General features: G+C 34.1%; 4 protein-coding genes across 5 annotated transcripts; 1 reads left to right on the top strand and 3 right to left on the bottom strand.

Annotated features, from left to right (window-relative positions):
• Window positions 1-3,850: 3,850 nt before the first annotated feature.
• LOC112711975 (cyclase-like protein 2) lies at window positions 3,851-6,582 on the bottom strand. The gene is made up of 6 exons (XM_025764737.3): window positions 5,991-6,582; window positions 5,871-5,915; window positions 5,707-5,779; window positions 5,208-5,305; window positions 4,580-4,650; window positions 3,851-4,279 (listed from the first exon to the last, which is right to left on the bottom strand). Exons 1-6 carry the CDS (start codon window positions 6,316-6,318, stop codon window positions 4,154-4,156), a joined length of 741 nt encoding a protein of 246 aa, XP_025620522.1. The 5' UTR covers window positions 6,319-6,582; the 3' UTR covers window positions 3,851-4,153.
• Window positions 6,583-6,724: 142 nt separating this feature from the next.
• Window positions 6,725-9,551, bottom strand: LOC112711974 (cyclase-like protein 2). Its single transcript, XM_025764736.3, has 7 exons — window positions 8,996-9,551; window positions 8,832-8,876; window positions 8,486-8,558; window positions 7,991-8,088; window positions 7,786-7,856; window positions 7,295-7,474; window positions 6,725-7,156 (listed from the first exon to the last, which is right to left on the bottom strand). Exons 1-6 carry the CDS (start codon window positions 9,423-9,425, stop codon window positions 7,349-7,351), a joined length of 843 nt encoding a protein of 280 aa, XP_025620521.1. The 5' UTR covers window positions 9,426-9,551; the 3' UTR covers window positions 6,725-7,156; window positions 7,295-7,348.
• A 5,797-nt stretch (window positions 9,552-15,348) lies between these two features.
• On the bottom strand, window positions 15,349-17,714 carry LOC112711972 (cyclase-like protein 2). Of its 2 annotated transcripts, none has more exons than XM_025764734.3 (6): window positions 17,032-17,714; window positions 16,713-16,757; window positions 16,540-16,612; window positions 16,086-16,183; window positions 15,710-15,780; window positions 15,349-15,580 (listed from the first exon to the last, which is right to left on the bottom strand). In XM_025764734.3, exons 1-6 carry the CDS (start codon window positions 17,426-17,428, stop codon window positions 15,455-15,457), a joined length of 810 nt encoding a protein of 269 aa, XP_025620519.1. In that variant the 5' UTR covers window positions 17,429-17,714; the 3' UTR covers window positions 15,349-15,454. The 2 variants fall into 2 exon arrangements, with proteins under 2 accessions (XP_025620519.1, XP_025620520.1); XM_025764735.3 differs by having other exon boundaries at window positions 15,710-15,777.
• Window positions 17,715-18,304: 590 nt separating this feature from the next.
• On the top strand, window positions 18,305-19,663 carry LOC112711971 (uncharacterized). The gene has a single exon (XM_025764733.3). It carries the CDS (start codon window positions 18,305-18,307, stop codon window positions 19,490-19,492), a length of 1,188 nt encoding a protein of 395 aa, XP_025620518.1. The 3' UTR covers window positions 19,493-19,663.
• Window positions 19,664-20,656: the final 993 nt, after the last annotated feature.

Raw genomic sequence — 20,656 nt, 5'->3', positions numbered from 1 at the left:
GAAGTGTGCAGTGTTCTTTTTGCTGAATTGTATGCAATTTTGAGAGGTTTACTTCTTGCTTGGGAGAGTGGATTTCGTGAGGTTATTTGTGAAACAGACTGTTTAGAAGCTCTTTTCTTGGTAAACCAAAGAATGCTTAGTAAGGATATTCCGGAATGGGATTTGGCAAAGCATATTCAGGAGGTTATGAATTGGAATTGGAGAGTCTCTATTTTTTTAATTCAGAGGACTGCAAATAGTGTTGCAGATTGTATGGCTAAAGCAGCTGCTTCTCGAATTGGAGCCAACCATGGAGTGAGCTTCAACATCTAATAGATTTAGATATGACCCTAGCCAATTAATTTGGTTTTGTCTCTTTTTTCTTTCTTTTCTATTTAGTCACCAAAAAAAAAAATTAGATTCATGCGTTTATATAATTTTTTTAAATTATAAATCTAAAAAATAATTATTTTGACTGATGTGGTAATATACGATTAAATATCTGTTTAAAATTTTTTATTTTAATTTTGTATAAAAAAAATTCTTTTCCAATTGCAAGTCTCAAATTTTAAAATATCACACACAAAAGAGAAAATGTGAAGCAATAAACTTGGAAGTACTTAACATATATGTATCATTTCCATTTTTTTTTTAGGGAAATTGGTTAATTGTTAAGGAAGGGAGCATCCCATTTTAGGGATCAATATGTAGTTGCTTTAGAAAGTCAGAAGAAAAGGACATGTGAAGTTTTAGATGTTATGATGAGGGGGCCATGGCCATCCAAAGAGGCCATATGACATGGCTTAGCTTGTGTCCCAAATCTGTGATACTTGGCAGTGATTTCTGCAACCGAGTATGTCCGACTTATCAGACAAAGATTTGGGTATCTTTTCACAGGCAATAGTGACCCCAATAAGTAACTAACCCCCCATGCAACCCTTCTCATATATTACCTCCTTTTAAGTCAATTCCGGCTATAACTTCTCTAAATATTGATAAAAAGAAGGGTTAGTTTAAATTCATATGCAGTCAATTTTACGTGAAGTTGATAGGTGAAAGTCGTTAGATAAAAATTTAGTTAAATTAGATCAAATTATTTAACGACTCTCAACTCTTAATTTCACGTGAAGTTGAATTTATCTGAATTTTTTACCAAAAAATAAGTTCAATGTGTTAATTGAATGGATAAATAGAGAAAACGTGGTGAAATTTATTAGATTGAAGTATGCAAATTTGCAACATGATGATGGTCGTATTACAATAAATTAAAGTTATATTGGTGTTGGTTTGCTTCTTATATATATACATGCTTGTATTTATTAACGTCAGACAATGGAACCATTCATGTATTGTTAAAAATTTACCTACAATTATTTTTAAGTAAAATTGATATTTGAGAATTATTAGATGATTTGATAAATTTAACTAAATCATAATTTAACGATTCTCAATGATCAACTTTAGATAAAAACAATTGTACGTAAATTTTTACTTAAAAATAAATAATTTTCAGATATATTATTTAAAAAATTATTTAAATACATGAATCTAATTGAATAATTATATAAAACTCTTTACACTGTGCGGGAATAAAAATTAAACTTTTGTTTTGAAGCCTTATTAATTAAAGAAGGGCACATAGAGTAAGGTAGTAAACGGTGAGTATGGAGGAGTGAGTTGTAAATCATAAATGGTAAAGAGAGAAAAACTAAAGACCTTATCTATTGGAAAACGCATACTTGAAGTGGGTGGCAATCTACTACGTAGTACATAACATCACTGTAGGTATAAATAAAACAGACAAGGTATGATGAGGACACCAACAAATACACAAAAACAAAAGACATGCGTGTCTTGGTGTAGGGTTCATGAAAAAGTCAAAATTCTACAGTCATCAACAATGCAAGTATCTCGTACCAAAAAAAAAAAAGGTCGTTTCAACTTTCTTTCTATTCGTGCCAAAATTATAGTCACATAATAAATGAAACCGTACGGATGGATGAAATGATTAAGCAAATTATGATATTACTTTGTGTGTGTAATGTTACAAATTACAATGTCTCTGCTGTACGTTCTCCTTAGTGCTAGCTTTATTTCAATTTCACAGTTAATCAATTTAGATTAGTCAAATAGTCAACTCACTCATGCAGTAATTTATTAGTCAGTCAAAAATCTTTAAATAAAATTTATATTTGTCACGGATTATTCTTTAATTTATCGGATTAGAAAATACGGTGGATAACTAAAAAATTAAGATGAATGCTATAGTGCCTAAAAAGTGGTGCCTATTTACTATAAAGGGTTAAAGATTAATATTTAATTTGAAAGACATAAAAATAAAATATTTTTAAAAATTCAAAACATACCACAAAAAGTAAGTTAGGCAATAATTGATAGGCATCATAGAATTGGCCAAAAATTAATAGTCACAATCAATTGTTGTATACACAAAACTAGAATTACTAGAATTTATACAAGATAATGATATAAGAATTATAGGAATGAGTTGAGATATGGTCCAAGAAATTGAGATGAGATTAGAGTGTGCAGGTAGAGGCATCCAGATGGCAGAGTTGATTTCATCATCACAGAAAGATAGAACCCGTGAGTGTCTTAAATGGTACAATTTTAGCTGTTTTGCATGCAGGTGGGTCAGTAGAATTCTCGAAGCTAAGATAATTAAATGGTTGGAATGTGAAGGTTTCGATGAAAGGAATTGAAGGGAACGGTTAATGATGAATGCATCAAGATAGGAACAGACAAATCTAATCCTGAGCAGTAGGTAGAGAGTAACAGTGTGTGTGTTCATTCTTCAATGTTGTTATATGAGAATTTAACATTCGTCCTTCATATATATACACAGCTACCTGCACTTACCTCTATCTTCACGTGCATTTCAACCTTCAATTATTATTATCTATGCCTCACTTCACTTAACTCTTACAACAATAAGAATGAGACCGACATACTTAAAATCTTATCAAATTTGCTATCTAGCAAAATTAATTACTAAGAAGAGGGGGCAATATAGTAAATGTATAGTGATATTCACAAGTTTTCTTTCTGTACGGAAAGAATAGTAGAGATAGATTATCCTCCCATAACCATGTTGAGACTAAGATTACGTAATATATTCAAATGATGAGTGTTACGTCGTCACAACTCACATGTCATAGAAGTGGTATCTAGAACATTATTATTCTAGATTGTGTTGTGTGCAATGTTTGGTCTTTTTAACTTGTTAATTTACTGATGATATAGTTTGTTGGTGTTGCTTAGTTGATACCACATTCGAGGAATGAACCTTCAACTTGGTGACCATTACTTATATTATTGTGTTACCAACTTACCATGCTTTATATACAGGACACAGTTTACAAGGCCTGACATTAGTGGGGATGAAGAGATTGACTTTATGAATTTCACATTGTAACAAGATCCATGCATTTGGGGCCTCTGAAAGATCAGAACACAGTACTTAAAAGGGGCATGCATGCACCCATTACATATAGCAACGCTCGTTCTATGATTTCAGGCACACTACCTGCATTATATTCATGATATGGACCATGGTCAACATACTGCACACTTCCCTTTGCTAGCTGCTACTAATAGTAAAACTCACAATCAAAATTCAAAACATCCATTATCAACTTCCAATTGAGACCAAAACCTACTATAGGTGTATTTTATTTGCAGACTCTAGTTTTTACTATACTTTTTTTTTTTTTACTATTATAGAGATATAATTATTTATACATATTTTTTATAATTTAAAATTTTAGAATAATTGATTTTATTATATAATATAAGAACTTTTAAGATCAAAAGATCTAGAGATTCATCTTTGTTGACTCCTAAAAAATGTAAATTTCATGCAAATATAAAAAGATATATTAGAGATATAATAATTTGTGTCTCTCTTATTTATACAGTGTGATGACTAAATTCGTCGAGAGGGTATGGCAACAAAGTTGAAGTCCAATGTTGCTAACTTGCTATGCTATCTTGCTCCACAAGGATACTACTATACATGTGATTCTAACTTAGCATACATAAGAAACCCAGATTCAATGTAATGCTATTAAGACTGGTGAATACACCAAACAACACTATAATGATACCCATCCGATCCAAGCCTTCTGCATCAATCAAACCTGCACTTACACTGTTATTATTCGATCAAAATGCAGCGTATTGGTGATCCCTCAGCACCAGACAACCTAGGAGGTAAGCAATGGACTGTATATAATCCTGCTGGGATATCATCAAGCTTCAGGGCTTCCACTGGAATGATTTCCTAAAGTATTTGGAGTTGTTAGTTCATATCATGCTCATGATGATTTCATTTCCTAAAACTTGGTGCATCATAGCATTGTTCATAATAAGAATAGAGAAAAGGCAACATCAACAACAAAGGTTACTTGGTCTTAACAACCTTCAAGAGCTCCGTTTGACAAATGGACAAAATGAGATTTCTGTGTTTGTATATTTGACCCACAATATGTGAATGAAAGAGGTAGCTAACAATTAACTAACATGTAGTGATATGCATAACATCAAAATCATTAACCACAAAAGACTATTCTTTTAATCTTACCCTGTCTTTCAGGAAAACTAGGTGAGATCCAACCAAGTGATCATAAGCAGCAACTGATAAGTAATCAACTCCTAAATTTTATCACAGAAAAGCCCGTCAGTAGGCAACATAAGATATAGCATTCACTTAAGATCATGATTAAGATACATATAAATAATAAAGTACTAAAATAGTTGAACACAGTGATCCGGATCACACTGGGGAACTCGTACAAGGAGGTCAAGATTCAGAGTAATCGACAGAAATGATACACTTCCCCATAATTATCTTAAATGAGTCAACAACAAATGAACCTGCGGAAATTCTAGTAATCCGTTAAATTTCAGGATGACTCTTTTGTAATAGTACACTTCCAGTTAGGAGTAAATAGTGTATAAGTGGCATCATAATCATAATATAATGATGCCACATCAACTTCGTGGCATTCACATTACTAAATAAGATTATGCTTCCCTATCTTAACTAAGAAAAAAGAATTTTTCTTTTATTCAACTCATTACAAGAGCAGCTTGACTAAATGATTAGTTTCTTATAGTCTCATTATGTTGCACGACATGTACAAAATACCTACGAAGCAATCACAGTCAAAGAATCAATTTAAGGGGCAGAGAAGCAATTTGCGGCTTACCTACAAGTTTGATGTCAGTGTTGTCCACTAGCCATTGAGCTCCATCCACTGTAAATCCTACATAGCTTAAGTCACATTCCTTCTGATACATGAGCCGCCTAATAATGCAATGAAGTCCAAAGATTGTGAAAGAAGATTAACATTATAGATTAGACTTGGAGATCAAAATACCAATATATAAGAAACAAATAAGGTAAAGACTCACATGTAGTTGTCTTTTTCATGTGTAATTGATCATTGAAAACCGTTAGATAATGATTTAATCAAACTTGTCAAATCATCTAATGGTTCTCAAATATAAATTTCACATGAAGATAACTAACTGCATGTGAGTTCCACCAACAAGTAAATGCTATCAAGGTCTCTAAGAACAGCATTAATGGGAATAAATACATCTTTTGCTTATAGTGTTCCCCTGTTTCAACAGATTAATAAAAAATTCAAGTATTAGCAGTACTGAAATAGTGAAATGTCTTAATGTTGTGTTAAGAGCAGTTACCTGTCGGTATTGAGTGTTCGAAAGAGCACACGATTGACACCCCTTGGAATATTCAACGATTTCATAACTTGAGCTGCAACACAGAGAGAGACATAGCTTCACTTAATCCACAGAAGTGCCAGAAACATATGAAGTAGTAAGTAACAGTTAAAGATATACCATACCAGTAATATTGCTATGTCTTGGAACATCGATCAACAGAGCAGGACCTATTAAACAAATCGGCATAGAAGAATTAACAGAAAATGAAAGAGGTGAAGAAGGGAGGGTTGTGAGGAATTAACCATTGAGGACATGAAGATCGAGGGAGTCAACGTCGAAGGAAGCATAGAAGTAGTGGTCGTAGAAGTGGCCGGGGGCATCCACATGGGTGCCGGTGTGAGTAGGGAGCTTCATAAGGGAAGCGTTGGCCATGGAACCGTTCTTCATGCTACTAACCTGCCATAGGAACTGCCCGATGCCGCCCTCTGATTCCCACTCCGGCATGTCAGCCTGATACCTGTGGCTGATGTCCACTATTCGCAACCGCATATCATCATCGTACACCTCTCGCCGACCACCTACGAGGGACAAGGTGCACCATACAACAAGCCACGCCAATGGAGACTTCATTCTTTGTTAGTTGCCAAGCTGCTATTCACTCTAGACAGATTTAATTAGTGTCTTAATTTTTTTTTATTTTTTTTTAGTAATAAAAAACAAGAATAATTCAGTCGTCAATATCAGTCTTAGGGAGACCGCTTGTTAGAAAATATCTCTTTTTCCTTCCATAATCCGTCTCACTTATGGTGAAGGATTTGGTAATTTACCAAAGAATAATTATTGTTTAAAAAAAAATTAGGCAGAATTATAGAATAATGATATTCTTTTAATATCCATTTATAAAAATAATAAAGATAAGAAATCAAAACAAATGACAAATCATGAACCGTGAAAATGTATATAGTATATACAAAATGGGCGGCACGAGAGAAAACATTATCTCGGAAGTAAGATAAGGTTTCAGGCAGAGATACTGTTTTCATTATGAATACTGTTTTTTCATTATGTTTCAGATTCCTTTTTCCGGGAGATGGGGGCATATTATTCTTCGCTCAAAAGATAAATACATGTCATTGTTTTACAAAGAGAGAAGTTCGTCTAATTATTAAGAATGTATGCGCATGACTACGTTATGATGATGACTTGCCTGGGCAATTTTCTTTCTTTTGTTTTCTTTTCCCGACTAATCGCGATAATTGACTTCTACATACACTGCTGTTAAATAAAAAAAAGTTCCACATACTATGTACCCCAGACACTAGACTAGCGATATTTAGCACTCCAAGCCGAACACGCAATTAAAAACAAAAGGATTATGGCTATTCAACCTATTACTATCAACATAGTTGCATGAAAATGTTCCATGTGGCCACCAACGCCGTTTGTTTCCTGCTGCATTTTCTCCCTCCTGCATCATCAGCATTTGACTTAATAAGGATAAGGGTGTCTTGATAAGGAAGGATAAGAATATGAATCAACAATGTATAGATAAATACCACATTCCCCAGGCAGAACAGGAAGTTGGATAGATAAGATATGATCATACCCTAATAATGGAAAACAAGGTTTGTAGGACACAAGCAAACTCGGATGGAACAGATCATCTGATCAGAATGCAACGGATCGGTGATGCCTCAGAGCCAGCCAACCTAAGTGGCAAGCATCGTAGGGAATAAATTCCTGCTGGGACATCATCAAGCTTTAGCCCTTCCACAAGAATGATTTCCTGTGCCATTTATTTCAACTTTGTTAATACATTGCTTCTCTAATACTGATCACAAACACATTTGCTATAACCAAAAATACAACTCATTAATTAAGCTCCCTGCATTCTCTGTAACCGTGAAACTAAAAACAACATGCTAGCAACTTATTGGATAATGACAAAAGGAAATTAATAAGAAGCTTATGAATTATCCTGTGGTCAGACAAATTTGGCCAACAAGATCTTATTTGTAGCTTTTCTTCACTTTTTGTTTTGACCCATAATAATAAAGTTAGCTTATTAGCAGTGAGGCTAGACACATAACTTCTTACCCTGCTTTCCAGGAAAACAAGATGAGATGGAGCTGAGTGATCATAAGCAGCAACTGACAAATAATCAATCCCTACCATGTGCATAATAGATAAGAGAATTAGTGAAGTGACTATCAGTCATTGAGGCCAAAAAAGGGATAAAGGATTAAAGGAAATGCTTTTGGGAAGAAGCAATCTAAATCTTCAAAAGTGATTTAACCCTCACCTACAAGTTTGATGTCAGTGTTCTCCACAAGCCATTTTGCTCCATCTTCCTTGAATCCCACATAACTGGTGTCAAATTCCTTCTTAAACATGAGCCGCCTGACATTACAAACAAAAATTTAGCTCACAGCCATATTTTAACAACTGAAAATGTGAAACCAATAATGGCGTGTAACTGATATATTATAATTACCAAAAGATCTAATCCGTACATGAATATAATTTCTTCCTCGTAAGGAAAAAACAGTTGTCGTCATGTTCAAAGTCATGAGAAATTAAGACTCATATTTTTTACTGTTCTCAGAACAATATTTTGCTATTTACGCTTATGAACGACACACATGACTGTTTGGATTGAAGCATTATATTGGTAGAATAATTTTCAAGACAAAACAAAAATTATATATGCCAGAACGATGATTCAATGCTTATGGTATACAGCCAAAATAGAACATGCTCGTACAGCAGTGACTACATAGCAACTTCTACAACTTGCCTTTCAGTATTTAAAGTTCTGAATAGCACACGGCGAACACCTTTGGGGATATCTAAAGACTTCATAACTTCAGCTGGAAAAGGATTAATATGCAATATATAATACAACAAATGTTAGGGAAGATAAGTTTGCATTTCTATAGCAGAAAATCAAAACAAAACATGGCAGTAAAACGGTTTGCATAGCATATGAGAAAGCATCTCCCGAACTTCTAAGACGAATTTTAACAAATCACAATTTCCTGTGTTGCGAAATTCAGCATCTCACATGAATGAAAATTGCTTAATGGACAGTAAAATAGCAGAATCAGAGAAACTTTCAAAAAACTCCATGAGTTTATACATACCGGTAAGGTTTTTATCCCTAGGAACATCAACCAACAGAGCGAGACCTACAAACAGAACAATCAGCCTATTGATTTGTGATTTCTTCTTTCAATGGCAATTTCAAATCCATTTCCCCAATTTGCATAGTATATAGAATTGAAATCGATGAAAAAGGAGAGGTTACCATTGAGGATCTGTAAATCAAGAGTATCGACATCGAAGCCAGCGTCGAAGTAATTATCGTAGAAGTGGCCAGGAGCGTCGACGTGAGTGCCGGTGTGAACGCCGAGCTTCATGGCGGAGTTGTTAGCGAGGGAACCGTTCTTGATGCTCTTGAGAAGCCAGAGGAAGTCGTTGCCGAGGCCGTCCTTGGAATCCCAAACCGGCATATCCGGCACGTACCTGTGGCTGATGTCGAAGATTCTGCCGTCATCGTAGACTTCTCGGCGCGGAGGGATGAGGATGGAGTTGGCTCCAGCGACTGAGACGTCTTCGGTGCCGGGGATGGTAGGATAAGCGGTGAAGTCTGCCGCTGCATGTGGAGGTGCAGCAGCTGCGATGTACCATAGAGAAAGTGCTGCGCACAGAAGCGCAAGTACCAAAACAGAGTCCATGCTGCTTCTTCCTTCGATGGGCTGATTCCTCTCTCCCCACTGTTCTGCCGCACTTAACACTCAACACTATCCGTCAAAGTTAGAATGTTGACTCTTATAATATTTAGATATTACGATTTTAAATTCGTTAATGTCGTAAAGTAACTAAATAAATAAATAAGAAAGAGATAACAAACGTAAAATATAGAAATATAATTGAATAACTCTATTAGTAATATTTACTAGAACTATTATATCAATTAATATAGTTAATATTAAATGTATGCAAGAGGAAGAATAATATAAAAGAGAGAGAGCGAAAAATGTTTAATATTGTTATTATCGTTGTGTTTTTATCAGAGGTTTAAGCCCCTCTATTTATATAGATATATGAGGTAACTTTTTTAAATATTTATTAAAAACATTTTTTTTAAGAATACTGAATCGCCCTTCATAAATGGGCATTCAAATTTTATCACAACACTTTCTTTGGATGTCCATTTAGGATTATTGCCTTGTTAAAATCTTACTAAAGAAAAATTTAGAGGGAAAAAAAATTTTAGTGAAGAGAAAAGAGTACAATATCCTTTGTGATGGGACTGCCTCATTAAAAATCTTGTCAAGAAAAATTCAATGGGAAAAAACCTGATCAAGGAAAAAAAGTACATCCTCCCCCTCTTGTCGACATCATTTAATGTCTCGAAATCGACGCATCCCAATCTCATGTATCAATCTTTTAAAGGAGGATTTTGGGAGTGACTTTGTAAATAAATCTGCTAGATTGTCACTTGAGCGGATCTGTTGGACATCAATTGTCCCTTGATTTTGAAGATCATGAGTGAAGAAAAATTTCGGAGAAATATGCTTTGTTCTATCACCTTTGATATATCCACCCTTAAGTTGAGCAATGCATGCAGTATTATCTTCAAACAGGACAATTGGAGCTATCTTATGGTCAATCAGTCCACATGACGACATAATATATTGGATCAAACTCCTGAGCCAAAAACACTCGCGACTAGCTTCATGAATTGCTAGTATTTCAGCATGATTAGAGGAGGTTGCAGCAATTTTCATGGACCTCCATGATATAGCTGTTCCACCATATGTAAACAGATATCCTATTTGAGATCTTCCTTTATGTGGATCAGATAAGTAGTCAGCATGTGCATAGCCAACTAGTTGTGACTTGGATCCATAGGGATAAAACAATCCCATATCAACCGTTCCATGAAGATATCGAAAGATCTGTTTGATTCCAATATCTTTTGGTTGGAGAGGAACTATATATTGCTAGTAAATTCACAGCAAATGATATTCAGGTCGTGTATTATTAGCAAGATACATTAGCGCTCCAATAGCACTAAGATATGGTACTTCAGGACCAAGGATATCTTCATTCTCTTCTTTATGACAGAATTGATCATTTTCCACATCTAAAGATCTTACGATCATTGGGGTACTTAATGGATGTGACTTATCCATATAAAATCTCTTCAAGATCTTTTCTGTGTATTTTGTTTGATGAATAAAGATCCCATTTTTTTGTATGCTCGATCTGCAGGCCGAGACAAAATTTAGTCTTTCCAAGATCTTTCATTTCAAACTCTTCTTTTAGAGTTTTTATAATTGTTGGAATCTCTTCAGGAGTTCCAATGATATTTAAAGCATCAACGTACACAGCAATTATAATGAACCCAGATATAGATTTCTTTATGAAAACACACGGGCATATATCATCATTCTTGAATCCATTTTTGGCCAGATATTCAGTAAGACGATTATACCACATTCGTCCAGATTGCTTCAAACCATATAAAGATCTTTGCAACTTGCACTGAGTATAACCCTTGCGAATGTTCATTGGATGGTTTAGATATCTTTAATCCTTCAGGGACTTTCATATAGATATCATGATCTAATGAGCCGTACAAATAGGCTGTTACCACATCCATTAAATGCATATGCAGTTTATAATATGCAGATAAACTGACCAAATAATGCAATGTTATCGCATCCACTACAGGAGAATACGTTTCTTCATAATCTATACCGGGCCTTTGTAAAAAACCTTGTGCCACAAGTCGGGCTTTATAGCGCACAACTTCATTTTTCTCATTTCGTTTTCTCACAAATACCCACCGGTATCCAACAGGTTTTACATCTTCTGGTGTATGGACTACAGGTCCAAAGACTTCACGTTTTGCAAGTGAGTCTAACTCAGCCTTCATGGCTTCTTCCCATTTTGGTCAATCATTCCTTTGTCGACATTCTTCGACTGGTCTTGACTCAAGATCCTTACTTTCATGCATGATATTCAATGCCACATTATATGCAAATATTTTTTTGACAATTGTCTTATTTCGGTCCCATTTTTCTCATGTAAAGACATAATTTATTGAGATCTCATCATTTTCACAATTTTTAGGTACCTGAACGTCTTCTGACGTTAAAACTATATCAGAATTTTGGACAACTGCAGGTGTCTTTACTATGTCTTTTTCAACAGGAATAGTATTTATCTCTTTTCTCTTTCGAGGATTTTTGTCTTTGAAACCGACAGGCCTGCCATGTTTCTGGCGTGAATTTGCTTCAGTGGCTATTTGTCCTACTGGGACATCAATTCGAATTGGGACATTTTCCGCTGGTATATAAGATTTGGTTATCCTCTTTGTATCGGAAAATGCATCAGGCAATTCATCTGTTATTCTTTGCAAATGTATAATCTTTTGAACTTCTAGTTCACATTGCCCTGATCGAGGATCTAAATGCATCAACGATGATGCATTCCAATTAAGTTCCTTTTCAGGAAGCTTATTCTCTCCCCCTAATGTTGGAAATTTTGATTCATCAAAATGACAATCCGCAAACCGGGCTTTAAATACATCTCCAGTTTGTATTTCAAGATACCTCACTGTAGGAGGAGAATCATATCCAACATATATCCCCAATTTTCTTTAGATCCTATTTTGGTGCGATTAGGTGGTGCAATGCGAACATATATCGCACACCAAATATTCTTAAATGGGAGACATTTGGCTGCTGACCAAAAGCTAATTGCATAGGAGAGAACTGATGGTAACTCGTTGGCCTCAAACGAATAAGTGTTGCGGCATGTAAAACAGCATGCCCCCAAACCGAGGTTGGAAGATTTGTTCTCATAAAGAAGGGTCTAGCAATTAATTGGAGACGCTTAATAAGTGATTCTGCTAACCCATTTTGTGTGTGAACATAAGCTACTGGATGTTCAACACTTATTCCATTAGCCATACAATAAGCATCAAAAGCTTGGGAAGTAAATTCACCAGCATTATCAAGACAAATTGCTTTGGTTGGATTTTCTGGAAATTGTGCTTTTAATCGAATAATTTGAGCCAGTAATCTCGCAAATGCCAGGTTGCGAGAGGACAATAAGCACACATGTGACTATCTCGAAGATGCGTCTATCAAGACCATAAAATATCTAAAAGATCCACATGGTGAATGAATAGGTTCACATATATCACCTTGAATCCTTTCTAGGAATTCAGGGGACTCAAATCCAACATTTACTGGTGATGGCCTTAAAATTAACTTTCCCTGAGAATATGTAGCACAATAAAAGTTACTAGTTTTAAGAATCTTCTGGTTCTTTAGTGAATGTCTATGAGAGTTTTCAATAATTCTCCTCATCATGGTTGTTTCTGGATGACCCAATCGATCGTGCCAAGTTATAAAATCATTTGGGCTAGTAAACTTCTGGTTTACAATGGCATGTGATTCAATTGCACTAATCTTGATATAATACAACCCAGATGAAAGTGAGGGTAACTTTTCTAATATAACCGTTTTATTTAAATCATGAGTTGTGATACATAAATACTCATGATTTTCCTCATTCATTGTCTCAGTATGATATCCATTTCGGCGAATATCCTTGAAACTCAACAAGTTCCTCATAGACTTGGTAGATAATAGTACATTATTTATTATAAATTTTGTTCCTCCAGGAAACAAAATTATAACTCTTCCGAAGCCTTCTATCACATTGCCTGAGTCAACAATAGCATTAACATATTCTTCTTTTGGCACAAGATGGGTAGAATATATATCACTTTTAAAAATAGTGTGTGAACTTACACTATCCGCAAGGCAAATATCTTCAGGATATGTCCTTGCCATTTTTCTTTAAAGACAAATAATAATAATAATAATAAAATGAGTAGAAATACATGACAGTAAAAATTATTCACATGAATAATTAACAAACACACATATTAATCTATTTCATCATTGATTAAATGGCCAATATTTCCTTCAAGATCCTCAAAGAAATTAGATACATCATAATGAGTGGTGGAATTTTCATAATTTGAAACAAAATTTGTTTCCTTTTCTTTGTCATCCTTTTTTTAAGGATGCTTAATAAAGATCAACAAGGTGCCTTGGGGTACGACAAGTACGTGACCAATGGTCCTTTCCACCACAACGGAAGCATTTATCCTCAATTGATTTACTTTACCCAGTGTTTCTTTCTTTATCCCACTTTTGGTGAGATCCTTTCTTATTAACATAATTTCTTTTTCTTACATAATTTTTCGTGTTATCAAAATCTTGCCATTTACCTCTTCTGGGGTTATAATTTGCCGCATTTGCTTTAGAAAATGGAGCGGCGCGAGCTGGGCACACTTCATGATTTCTTAAGAGCAACTCATTGTTGCGTTCAGCAACAAGAAAGCAAGACATTAGCTCAAAAAAAAATTTTAAATCCTTTTTCTCGATACTACTACTGCAGGAGCACATTCGAGGTATGGAAGGTCGAAAAAGTTTTCTCTAACATATCGGGTTTGAGGAAGTATCACATGATTGTACCTTTCTTCAATGTCTTTCCACAGATCTGCAGGATCTTTTAATGTGGGATATTCATTTTTCAATCATACGTCAAGATGACGATGAAGGAAAATCATGGCCTTGGCTTTATCCTTCTGGGATGCATTACTTTCAACCTTAATGGTATCTTCAAAATCCATTGAATCAAGATGGATTTCAGCATCCAGTATACATGATAAATAATTATTTCTAGATATATCAAAAGCATTATATTCAAGATGATAGAAATTCGACATAATAAAAATTTGTTACCTGAGTCTTCCTAAAAATTTTATCAGAGTCTCGTGCTGATAACGTGTTGTAAAATAACTAAATAAATAAATAAGAAAGAGATAACAAATATAAAATATAGAAATATAATTGGATAACTCTAGTAGTAATATTAACTGGAACTACTATATCAATTAATATAGTTAATATTAAATGTATGCAAGAGGAAGAATAGTATGAAAGAGAGAGAGAGCGCGAGAAATGTTTAATATTGTTATTATTGTTGTGTTTTTATCATAGGCTTAAGTCCTTCTATTTATATAGATATATGAGGTAACTTTTTCAAACATTCATTAAAAGCATTCTTTCTTGAGAATACTGAACCGTCTTTCATAAATGGGCATCCAAATCTTATCACAACAGTTAATGAATTTTACAAAATTTTTATTAATTCTAATTTACATTGTATTAAAATTTTAAATTTTATGTATTTAATTTATTTTTTTGATTTTATATAAAATTTCGATTCTTTATTTTAATAAGTTAAAATTATTATTAATAAATTTTTTATTTTAATAAATATTTTAAAAACTAAATTTTGTATAATAATCTTATGATGTGTCCTAAAATTACATGTTAACTAAATTCATTTTGTAAAATGTAACTACATTATTTATTTTCTTGTTGGAGTTTATATAATGCATCTCGTGTGTATTTTAAGAAGTTAAGAAGTAACCTTGTCTTGTGTTCGTTTTTCAACTAGGCACTATCCGGAATGTAGTTAAATTTGTTTTACTCATATTAATTTGCCATTTATATTTTTCGACAAGGTATATAATTTGGAAGTAAGAAATAAGAACAAGCCTAAGACTGAAACCCTCAAGCATTTACTTATAGTAAAAATGTAAAATTGTTCATTTTACATGGCCAATATTTTATTGCAGATATTTGGAAGCTGTGATGGAGCGAGATCATTTCATGAGAATGCAACGTATTGGTGATGCCTCAGAGCCAACCAACCTAAGAGGCAAGCATCTCAGTGAATACACTCCTGCTGCCACATCATCTAGCTTTAGTCCTTCCACAATAATCATGTCCTGCACCATTTTTATTTCAATTTTATGTTATATACTGCATTATTCTACTGTATTAGCCCCCTGGCTTATTGTTATAACTAATGATGAGTAAAAGATTCATTGACAATATATAGAGAAACGATTTCTTACCCTGCTTTCCAGAAAAGCAAGACGAGATGGCACCAAATGATCATAAGCAGCAGCAGATAAGTAATCAACTCCTCCAAGTTCAACACAGAAAAAGGCATTTCTTAGTAAATGAATTCAAAAACCAAAATAATAAAAAATAGAAACATTAAACAATTTGTAAGGTTGATGTCTCTATTGAAAATTGACAACAGATAACTTATAAATTAAGCTCTGTTAATTAAGAATACCATTATGCATCAAAGGGGGCAGAGAGATAAATGAAATGCTTTAGAATCATATCCAAAAGCTAATAATAACAATATATGGCACATAATGTAGGGGAATTCTTATTAATCACAATAGCGTTATGCATCCAGAGGAATGCTTTATATCTTACCTACAAGTTTGATGTCAGTGTTTTCCACCAGCCATTTGGCTCCATCTTCTTTGAATCCCACATAGCTTGCATCAAATCCCTTCTTAAACATAAGCCTCCTAACGATTTCAACAAAACTTTAGCTCACATACCATGCAAATTAAAAAAAGAATACAGCACTCAGAGTCCAGATTAAGCTACAACAGTTTCTAACACTTATCACATGTAATGCAATGAGTCAATACTCAAAATGGTTCTTGAACTTGCGGTTGCACCTCAATGTCATCCTTAAACTTAAAATTGTCCCAAATTTGTCCCTGAACTCAACAACGGTTGTCTTTGAGATATTTTCTAGTGATAGAATAATGATAACCGTTGTTAGGTTTATGGACAAATTTAAGACGATTTTAAGTTTAAGAACGACACTGAGGTTCGATTGCAAGTTCAGAGATTACTTTGAGTGTTAACTAGTTACCTGTCAGTATTTGATGTTCTAAATAGCACACGTTGTACACCTTTAGGGATATCCAGTGATTTCATAACTTCAGCTGTAATAAAAGTACACTGTTAACATTAGAGAGAATTATGCCTAACACAAATTTTAACTAATAATAAAACAACACAATTCATTTAACATCTTAGGCGTACCAGTGATGTTTTTGTCCCGTGGAACATCAATCAGCAGAGCAAGACCTATGAAAAGAACACATGATCATGCATCAAAGTCATAGATGATTCATAAATTGAAATGGAGAAAGATCAGGAGAACTATAAGTGATAATAAAAGACTAATAGCCATTGACTTTGAAACAGGTAGAAACTCGCATGCAGTTAGGATTTGAGAATGGTTAGACTAAATTATTATTTAACCATTCTCAACTATCAAATTCACATGAATTATCATCGCCATTTGTAACACTTAAAGTCAAACTATTTTTATTCAAGAGTGATTAGACTCTTCCGTTACCATTGAGGAGCTGTAAATCGAGGAGATCGACGTCAAAGCCTGAATGGACATGGGTGCCGATGTAAAGGCCAAGCTTAAAAGTAGAGAAATTGGCGACGGAACCATTCCTCATACTCCGAGTCAACCACATCAAGTACCCAAGCTCCTCCTCAGATTCCCATAGCGGCATCTCCGTGGTGTACCTGTGGCTGATGTCAAAGATTCTCCCCTCGTCGTACACTTCCCGCCGTGGAGGGACGAGGGGATTGTCTCCGCTGCCTATCGAGCAGTCGCCGGAATCGGTTCCGGGGATGGAAGGATAGGCAGCGAAGTCTGGAAGTGCTTGTGCAGAGTAGCGGAGAGACAGAGTGCATAGAAAGGGAAGGAGGTGGGAGAGAAGAGTGTGAGAATTCTTCATGGCGGTTGGTGTGTGAATATAGGCATATAGCAGTGCATCGCAATTAATCACTTCACTTTTGATGCAGAATTGCACATTCACACAGTCACAGTTCGTTGGTCAAAGGTGATATCATTATCATGGACATTTCTATTCACATGCCATCATATAAGAGAAATCATTTTTGGTTCTTCTTCCACCATCAAGATTTTAACTTATCAACACATTGTAATTCATCAAAACTTTAAAATAACACTTTATTTTAGTAAGTGTGACAGTGTGTTACTTTATTTTAATAATACTTTCTTTTTTTCACAAAACACTATTACTTTAACTGACATTTCACTGTATATATAACATGTTTTTTGTATTATGCTAACAAAATTTCAGTATCATTTTACTGATATTTTTGCACACACCAATTGATATTTACTTTTTTTTTGTTATTATTTTTAAGTTCAACAAGGAGAATAGATATGTGAAAAACAAATATATATATATTTTTATCTAATATAGCATTACCCTGGAAATTTAGTGTCGCCCATTTACTTTTTCAAGTAATTATAGTCAAACAAGTGTCTCCCATTGTTTTTCTTCTTTATGATTTAGAGCTCCCACCAAATAGCAACTTGAGAAAAAGGCAGTTTCCATTTGCATATAGCAGCATTGCAATTTTGTGACTCTTGTCTCAAAATATCAACAATAATCCACGAGAGTTTAAGATCTGGCCCCTCGCTCCTTAAAACACCACCAACTAACGAACTACTCAAAAGCACTCGCATCTCAAAACCACAATGCCACAAACTAGTGGCGTCTATTAAAGAGCTAAGAAATTAAAAGCACCTCAATTGCCCACACACTAATTTCTATAACCAACCCTCTCTTCCAAATTCCAATATGCAAAGCATCATTTATCTTTGCGTAACAATCATCTTGTGCATTCACACAAACAATAAGTGTGGTTTCCTCGTACAAGGTCTCACCTCTGTACTCACCTCATCCTCAGATATTGAAGCACTAAAGGCTTTCAAGGCCTCAATCAAACCCTCCTCAATAACACCATGGTCATGCATAGCATCCTGGAACTTCACCACTGACCCATGTTCCGTCCCTCGCCGCACCCACTTCACGTGCGGCCTCACCTGCACCGCCGACAACACCCGCATCAACCAAATCACCCTCGACCCCGCTGGCTACACAGGAACACTCACCCCACTCGTCTCTCAACTCACCTCACTCATCACTCTCGACCTCTCCGATAACTCTTTCTATGGCACAATCCCTTCTTCTCTCTCTTCCCTCTCAAAACTCCAAACTTTATCCCTCCGATCCAACTCTTTCTCAGGTTCAATCCCTCCCTCCATAACCACCCTCAAATCGCTCCAATCGCTTGATCTTTCACAGAATTCTCTTTCTGGGTTCCTTCCAAAGTCCATGAACTCTCTCACTAGTCTCCGAAGAATGGACCTCAGCTTCAACAAGCTCACCGGTGGACTCCCCAAGTTACCACCCAACTTGCTGGATTTGGCGATCAAGGCAAACTCTCTAACTGGGGTTCTTCAAAAAACAACCTTTGAAGGTTTGAACCAGTTGGAAGTGGTGGAACTCAGTGATAACGCACTTCAGGGGATCATCGAAACGTGGCTCTTCCTTTTGCCTTCCCTGCAGCAACTGGATTTGGCCAACAACTCCTTCAGTGGTGTGGAGATCTCGAGGCCGGTTGTTGGCGGTGGCGGGAACAGCCTCGTGGCGGTGAATCTTGGATTCAACAAGATCCGAGGCTACGCCCCCGCGAATCTCGGCGCGTATCCGTCGCTGTCATTTTTGTCGCTCCGTTACAACGCGCTACGTGGCGCGATACCATTGGAGTACGGGAAAAGCAAGTCCATGAAGAGGTTGTTCCTGGACGGGAACTTCCTAATGGGGAAGCCACCGGCGGGACTGGTGGCTTCCGGAGCTGAAGTTTCCGGCAGCTTGGGTGACAACTGCCTTCAGGGGTGTCCAGCGATGTCGCAGCTGTGCACGCCGAAACAGAAACCGAGCGCTGTTTGCAAGCAAGTCTACCGTGGAAGACCTACGAGATAGTTTCAATAATGTGTCGGTTGCAAAACAATAAAATAATTAGATTTCTATTTTACTAAACAAGGTTCTTTGTACTTCGTAGAACCATCTTCTTGTTATAGATTACGTGTTTTATAAAGGAATCTGTGTAAAAACCAGTATACTTTATTAATCAATTAATTATATTTATCGCCATCTTATGTCGTCTTCTTGTAATTAATATATATATATATATATATATATATATATATATATATATATGACAAATTATTCTAAAAGAGCATTAGAGAGATTTAATTATTAAAAATAATTTTTAATATTAAAATTATTAAGAATGATTAAATTTTTTTATAATATTTAAAAAAATTTAATTTTTTTATAAAAAGATAAATATATTTTTAGTTATTTAGTTATTTATTTTTTATAATTTGTATGTTGATAAATTTTATTTTTTTAATATTTTAATAATTTTTAATAATTATTTATTTTGTTATTATTGTGATTTTTATCCAACAAAAGAAAGATAAAAAATAAGAAAAAAAAAATAAATAAAATAAATAAATAATAAAAATTACTAAAATTAAAAAAAAAATTGTTAATATAAAAATTATAAAAAATAAATAAAAGATAATTAAAGATATATTTATTTTTTTATAAAAAAATTAATTATTTTTTAAATATTATAAATATTATAAAAATATTTAATTGTTGTTAATAATTTTAATATTAAATATTTTTTTAATAATTAAATATTTTTTTAAATTTTTTTAAATTAATTAAGTAATTAATCTTAAATAAATATTCATATATATTTATATAGTTTTGAGAATTAAATAATATATATTAAAAATTATAAAAAATAAATAAAAAATAATTAAAAATATATTTTTTTTTATAAAAAGATTTAAATTTTTTTAAATATTATAAAAAATTTAATTTTTTTTAATAATTTTAGTATTAAATATTTTTTTTAATAATTAAATTTTTTAATAATTTTTTAAAATAATTTATATATATATATATATTTGTTTTTAATAAAAATAAAAATAACAATTTAAGTTTAGTTACTTACAGCTATGACTGACTTTTCTAGTTGAAAGTAAGTCCACGCTTCCCATTGAGTATGCCCCAACCTCCAGTTACATAAAAATAGAAAAATTGAATCAATTAAATAGTTAGATTTATCCT

The sequence above is a fragment of the Arachis hypogaea genome, chromosome 9, assembly GCF_003086295.3.
Source record: "Arachis hypogaea cultivar Tifrunner chromosome 9, arahy.Tifrunner.gnm2.J5K5, whole genome shotgun sequence".
Taxonomy (NCBI): domain Eukaryota; kingdom Viridiplantae; phylum Streptophyta; class Magnoliopsida; order Fabales; family Fabaceae; genus Arachis; species Arachis hypogaea.
This window is presented reverse-complemented; position numbering and strand designations above follow the sequence as displayed.

Coding starts and splice junctions, on each gene's coding strand:
- LOC112711975 (XM_025764737.3), bottom strand. CDS start 6,318: ATGAAGTCTCCATTGGCGTGGCTTGTTGTATGGTGCACCTTGTCCCTC. Junction 5,780..5,870: donor AAGACATAGCAATATTACTG/GTATGGTATATC, acceptor TCTGTGTTGCAG/CTCAAGTTATGAAATCGTTG. Junction 5,306..5,706: donor CGAACACTCAATACCGACAG/GTAACTGCTCTT, acceptor TTGCATTATTAG/GCGGCTCATGTATCAGAAGG.
- LOC112711972 (XM_025764734.3), bottom strand. CDS start 17,428: ATGAAGAATTCTCACACTCTTCTCTCCCACCTCCTTCCCTTTCTATGC. Junction 16,613..16,712: donor ACGGGACAAAAACATCACTG/GTACGCCTAAGA, acceptor CTTTTATTACAG/CTGAAGTTATGAAATCACTG. Junction 15,581..15,709: donor TTGCTTTTCTGGAAAGCAGG/GTAAGAAATCGT, acceptor AAAATGGTGCAG/GACATGATTATTGTGGAAGG.
- LOC112711974 (XM_025764736.3), bottom strand. CDS start 9,425: ATGGACTCTGTTTTGGTACTTGCGCTTCTGTGCGCAGCACTTTCTCTA. Junction 8,559..8,831: donor TAGGGATAAAAACCTTACCG/GTATGTATAAAC, acceptor ATCCTTTTCCAG/CTGAAGTTATGAAGTCTTTA. Junction 7,857..7,990: donor CACTGACATCAAACTTGTAG/GTGAGGGTTAAA, acceptor TGCACATGGTAG/GGATTGATTATTTGTCAGTT.
- LOC112711971 (XM_025764733.3), top strand. CDS start 18,305: ATGCAAAGCATCATTTATCTTTGCGTAACAATCATCTTGTGCATTCAC.